The 6,542-nt window shown below is 36.8% G+C and overlaps 1 protein-coding gene across 1 annotated transcript in view; it reads right to left on the minus strand.

Moving 5' to 3' along the window:
* Positions 1–961: 961 nt before the first annotated feature.
* Positions 962–6,542, minus strand: part of PKHD1L1 (PKHD1 like 1) — a 168,107-nt gene continuing 162,526 nt past the window's right edge. Inside the window, 2 exon segments of the mRNA XM_017891546.1 lie at positions 962–1,161; positions 4,260–4,529. Coding sequence (XP_017747035.1) covers positions 1,151–1,161; positions 4,260–4,529 — 281 coding nt within the window. The 3' untranslated portion in view covers positions 962–1,150.

Consider the following 6,542-nt stretch of genomic DNA (forward strand, 5'->3'; position numbering starts at 1 on the left):
TGCTAAGTAAGATTAACAATGATCTGAGGTGAATGTACTAGGAAATGGTGTACAAGAGACAAAGGTATGGGCTTTGTTGAATTCTCTCAACTGTCCCAAATGTTTGCTGAGTGTCACTTGCTGGAAGGCTCTGGATATGGCTACAATGTCTTTATTAGGAGTTCTGTCAAATTAAGTATTCCCTTTAGAATTTTCTGAGTAAAGAATTGCTATTTTCAATAGTATTAGAGAGTTTGGTTAACTAAGCTACATTAGTCTGTAGCTTTTTTGCATTCTCTAATTTATCTTCTTGAAAATAAGTTTGTTCTGTTCTGTTGTTGACTTCCCCACACTTTATGCTTTATTCATCCAGGAAACAGTGAATAAGCATCCACCAGTTAAGGGAACCCCTCAACCCTCAACTGGTGCCTGGGGTTGAGGGGAGTCATGCTCTTAGTAGTGGCAGTTTTGAGTGGGAAGGAGGGGTAGGCAGAGAAAAATTTTGGACTTATTACAAAAGATCATTCCAAGGTCAAGAAAACTTTTCTTAGAATATTGACCAGAGTTTGGCAGATCCAGAAATATAGGACAGTCTAGGATTCCTGGGATGACTGTGAATCTAAAAGACAGCAACTCAGTGTGAAAAATCTGAGATGAGATTGTCATCTCAGATTGTGTGAAAACAATCTTGTCTCTCCAAAATCCTTAGAAACTAGAATGGCTTAGATTGTTGGAAATCAAAGCCTTATAAATGGATAGAGAAAGTAAGAACCGCCCTCCCCCCCGCCGCAAGTATTAAAAAGAATACTTAAAATGCTTCCAATCTGATGTAAAGAGCTTAAGTTCGAACTTGACAAGCTCTTTCCATTATTTAAAGGATTCTAGGATTTGTTGGTACAATAACTTAGAGGTGTCATATCTACTTCCAAATGACAGATTTCTGGAAGTTTATTGCAATGAAATAAGAACATACCAATATAAATAATCAAAACAAATTTATATTTTGAAGAAATCTGATTTTAGTGTTTAAAGCTAATTAGTACATTGTATATATTATAAAAATATTTTTAGTATATTTTCATGAAAATGCTATAGACTTTAGTCTGTTGCCCAAAAAAATAGCTAATAATTCTTATATTTTTGTTTTCAGCCTATTCTTCAGAACAGTCCTTTAGTAGCTTCCTGAAAAATGAAAACAATACAAAACAATTTTTAAGTAGTAATAGCATATAGTATAATTTAAAATATATTTCATTAATTTTAACTTTTCTTATTTTATGGTATGGTTAGCAGTATTTCCAAGTTTACCCATTTAATGTTAAAATCAGTAATTGTTTTGTAGAAATTTATAGATTGTGGTGCTTATACAAGATTTTTTTATTTTCACATTCAAAATACACATTTAAAATATAAGATCTTTTATTTAGCGAAACTTCATGATCCTCTTAAAAGTAATATATTATTAGTTCAGAATGCAAAGTTATGAAAGAACCCAGCATTTTAATCCATTAATAGTGTTTAAATTATCTTATATTCTAATTGAAAAATGGTAGTTTATTTAGTAGCAAAGGAGAAGCCATTGATTAATCTTCTTATTTGGAAAAGTTCCTGGAAAAAACTCAGGAGCTACATCGTTTACTAATTATTTGAGAATAGAATTATATTAATTTGGTAAAGTACCAAAGTTGTCAGGAGTAAGCAGGATGAGAGTCAATAAAGATTTTTGCACTTAATGAGGCAATGCAAAATGCACAAATATATATCGAGCAATACTTAGCTAATTAGACCTTATATTTTAATGCTTCTGAGAAAAAATAAAATGAATTAAAGAAATGCTTGTCATTCTATTATAAAATAAACAATTGGTCTTACTTTTGTTACTATTCTAGAGACAAGAAAACTGGCATAAAAATAATATAAACCCCCCTGTCTATACTCAGCTATAAGAGGCCAGGACAAGGTCTCTGCAAACTATGCTTCTCCTTTGACCACTGGACTCCAATTAAGTTTTTCCATTAGGAGAGATGAAAAGATTTCCTTCTTCTTGTTTTCTGGCTATTCCTGAGACCCCAGTAGTTTGTTTCAGCCTCCAGTTTGTTTTGTCACTTCCAGACCCAGCCTTACTATGTCCCCTGATCCTTTACATTTAAATTTAAAATCTAGTCTTGGCTTTTATTGCTCAGTATGCTTTAGTATTATTCTAAATTGTTACCTCACCTCAAATTCTTCCTCAAGTTTGTTATACAGTATCTCTTACGTGGTTTTCTTCACTAACCTGTCAGAAACTATCCCCCATTAAATGAACTGCAAACTGATTAATATATTCCATTAAAAACTCTTTACAATTTGCCTACAATACCCCTACTCAACATCTCCCCTTAAGTCAGAGGTAAAGACTCAACTTCCACTTTCAAGATTTAAAATCAATTAAACCACATTTTTAGTACTTATAATATGTAAGGCATACAGTCCTGTAAGTGCTCACAATTTGGTGAGGAAGATATATTTGAATATAAGCTTAATACCAGTACATTACAGAAAGGACTATAATAATGATACAAACACAAAGTGCAATTGGAGACCAAAGGAGAGGAGAATTAAACGTAGAGTGGGAAGGAAGAAGGGAAACCTGCTGGATGAGGTGGAATTTGAGCAAGACCTAGAAGGATGCTGTGAGAGGTAACCTTGGTGAGTAGAGGCTGGCAGCCAAGGTATAGATATAGGGAATATGTGGGATGGAGAGAATTCTTTCTGGAAATGATTCGGTAAAAGGAGGCAGTCTTCAAAACTGTTTCAAGGTCTTTGACGTTGATTCTGTTTTTTGCATGTAGTGAGGAATAGTCAAGGATTTGAGATTACTGTTAGCTTTACGTGACCTTAAATCTGAGAGCAATATGGAGGATAGGCAAAAATGGCAAGGCATTAACTGAGAAGGGGTAGCTGGAGAAGTATGTTTGTAAGAAAATGATGAGGAATTCTGTGCTAAACATCTATAACTGAAGATGTTTTATTCCACTGTCATTTTTTTCCTTGCTCCTATCATGTCCCTGTTCTTGAGTGCCTTTTCCCTCCCTCTCCAAATCTTATACATTTTAAACAGTCCCAACTTTCATGTGTTCCTAATGCAATGACATTTGCAATCATCTCTAATCATATAGAGACCTCTCCCTTTTATTAATCTCTCTAATATTCAGTGTCTCTGTCTGCCCGTCATTTCTGGTACTAGCACCTTTATTATCCTTAGTGAAACTACACCTCCACCATTCTCAGTACCTTACCCCATGTGACCCAGGCCAAGCTAATTAGAACGCTGTGGCCACAGTGATTGGTTCAGGAATGGGCATGTGACCCAAGGCAGATCAATGACATAGCTTTGGGGCTTTTCTCTGGAACCGTTGGGAAAGAGGTTAGCTCTTTCCCTATTGGTTGATGGGCTGCTAGAAGATGTTGTTTGGTACCTTTGTAATGAGGAGTGGGGGTGGTGAGGAGTCAGCCTGGAAGTGAAGCCAACACCATAGAGAGTTTAGCCAAGAGAAGAAGAGACAGAAGTTCTAGAAGATACCATTTGAGTCCTTAGATCCAACTGTTTCAGAAAATTCTGGACTTCTCAGTTAAGTGATCACTTTACTAGCTAGAGCATTTCAAGCTAAGAATCTGCATCTTGCAACTCAAAAAGAGTTCTGACATGACCTGCACTTTTGTTTCACCACATTATTTATTTATTTATTTGTTTATTTATTTATTTGTTTAAGTACGTATTTATTTACGTACATATTTATTTATTTCATTTATTTATTTTGACAGAGTCTTGCTCTGTCACGCAGGCTGGAGTACAGTGGCGGGATCTCAGTTCACTGCAGCCTCCACCTCCCAGGCTCAAGCGATTCTCCTGCCTCAGCCTCCCAAGTAGCTGGGATTACAGTTGCACACCACCATGCCCAGCTAATATTTTTATATTTTTAGTAGAGATGGGGTTTTGCCATGTTGGCCAGGCTGGTCTCCACTTCCTGACCTCAGGTGATCCACCTGCTTCAGCCGCCCAAAATGCTGGGATTACAGGTATGAGCCACTGTGCCCAGCCTTGTTTCACCACATTCTTATAAACCAGCATGTAGTGAATAACATTTTCCATAGGTTGTCTTGTCTCTGCCATTGAGGCTGTTACTTTCTCTTTGTGTACACAGTCATATCATGCACAAGAGCTGGGCACACAGCCTTTATCCAGTAAACACTGGTACTTCACTATGTGGAGAAATACTGTATTAATGGACTATACTTACTTAAAGTTATCTTCAAAGTTGAAACTGCAGCCATAAGTATTTCCAAGAGCCACATTCTTCCAATCAGACAGCTAATTACTACAGTCATTATCTGGGCATATGTACCCACAGTTGATGCTTTGCTGTTGCTGCTGCTGCTGCCACTGCTGCTGCTACTACTGCTGCTGCTGCCACTGCTGCTGCTAGAGACAGACTCTGCCAGCAGACTGAAAGTTCTGGATTCTACCCAAACAACATTATCCAGTATAAATTCAATCTTATAATTTTTTCCTGGAAAAAAAAAAAGCATCATACTATTTGATTTCCTTTTATGTTTTACTTGTTTTCATACAGCTCCCATTTGATTTTCATTGACTGAAAAACACTATATAGATCCTGATGAACTATTTTTGAAAGTTGAGTCCAATAAATTAGTTTAAGTACAGACAAGTATAGACAGGGTCTCAGAGTTAGAAGAGTTCTATCTGTCCATTAACTGAACAACAGGAAAGCTGGGTAGATTTTCTTTCTGCGGCAGCAGTTCCTGCTTCTTAGAGCCCCTTCCTAGTGCCCAGGACTGGACAAAGACTGTTAGAAAAGAAATGAGGGACAATAGGGAAGAGAGGTGAGGGTGCTGAATCTCAGTTGCATCCCTTCGTACTTGACCTAGGAGTAGAGAAGCATCAGTCTCAGTTGGGGGTGGTGGGGATGGATACTGAACTTTTATTTTGAAAAATTTCAAACAAGAAAAGAGTTGAAGGAATAATACAGCAAACAACCATATGCCCTCCATTCAGATTCAAAAACTTTTACCGTGTTTCACATTTGCTTGAAGTTAAATGCTATTTTTTTATTACAAGGCTGTGACCCTTTTTCCTTACTCCGGGTAGACATTTTAGAAACATTGTTACTTGTGTTTAGAATCTAAAAAAGTTAAAGAGCTCATCCAATATTATTTAATCTCCAGGTTAAATCTTCCCACAGTTTTGAATAGGAGATAACCAATATATTTTTCCTTGCTATAATTTCTTTTGGGTCTGTTGCTATCATTTATTCTAGTCATCACACAGAATGGCATTTCTAATACTTGTACAGCCCTGTAAGTTTTTACTCATTTGTTTTCTCTGTTATTTGTTTTTAAAAAGTCATTTCTGTTTTCATTCTTTATTTAGGAAGAGAATATAATTAGATCTTGATCACATCTGTGGTTTTATGAACAATTGCAATTCATTATATAACTTTCAGGATATATATGGGCACTGTGCTATAGAATTTTCTGTCACTGACAATTCCTGACAATGGTGTATTAAAATTTTTTTCTTTGTGCATTAAAAAATCTGAATTTTTGTGGCAGGTGAGGTTATTTTATTAATTTTCTTGATGCGCAAATAATTTAGGGTAGTCCTTTTATTTTGTTTTTCTCCTCCTGAAGTACTGTGAAGAAGCCCAAGCTAGCTTTATGGAAAGACCACATAGAGGAGATCTGAAGAATCCAGTCAAAATCCAGAATCAGGTCCATAGAGATATGACCTCAGTTAAGCCATCTTAGCCAGCTCTAGTTAACAGAAAATCTCAGCTGAAGTCCCAGACATTGGAGCAGTGATGATCCATCCTGGCCCAAATTTCTGACACACACAATTGTGAGCAAATGAAATGGTGTTATTAGATTTGGGGCTGGTTTGTTACATAGCAATAGAAACTGAAGCACTAAACATTACATAGGACGCTAAACAAATATGTCCCAGTGTCTATTAGTAATACTGTCTTTATCTAGGTTGATTAAAGATGCAGATTCTTTTTCTCCCACCCATTTCTCACATCACCATTTTCTGTGTTAGAAACCACAACCTATATCTCCTCTACCCGAATACTCTGCTTTGCTGTTTATGGAGCTATATGTAGAAGAGGGGTGCTGTGCTGTCAGGCCACAGTCTGATCAACAAGAGGATTTCCTTCAGTGTAGTGACTGTGGGGCTTACCTGTTAGAAAGAGTCAGTGAAAGATATTTTGTTAATTTTCTCACTAATGCTTTGTTGTTGTTATAATTTTACTGTGGTTAATCTAAAAACTGGCTAACTGATTTAAAAATAATGAAGAGATCCCTACACTTGGCTTTCCCTATTGTACATAACCAGGGAACTGAGATGCCACACTTGATGAAGAAAAAAGGAGAGAGAGAGAGAGGAAGAGGGGAGGGGAGAAGGAGAGGGTAAGAGAGAGGACAGAGGGGGAGGGAGGGAAGAGTGGAAGGAAGGAGAGAGGGAGGAAGGAAGAAAGGAAGGAAGGAAGGGAGGGAGGGAGGGA

The sequence above is a fragment of the Rhinopithecus bieti genome, unplaced genomic scaffold (genome assembly GCF_001698545.2).
Source record: "Rhinopithecus bieti isolate Rb0 unplaced genomic scaffold, ASM169854v2 scaffold_18921, whole genome shotgun sequence".
NCBI classification, from domain to species: Eukaryota; Metazoa; Chordata; class Mammalia; order Primates; family Cercopithecidae; genus Rhinopithecus; species Rhinopithecus bieti.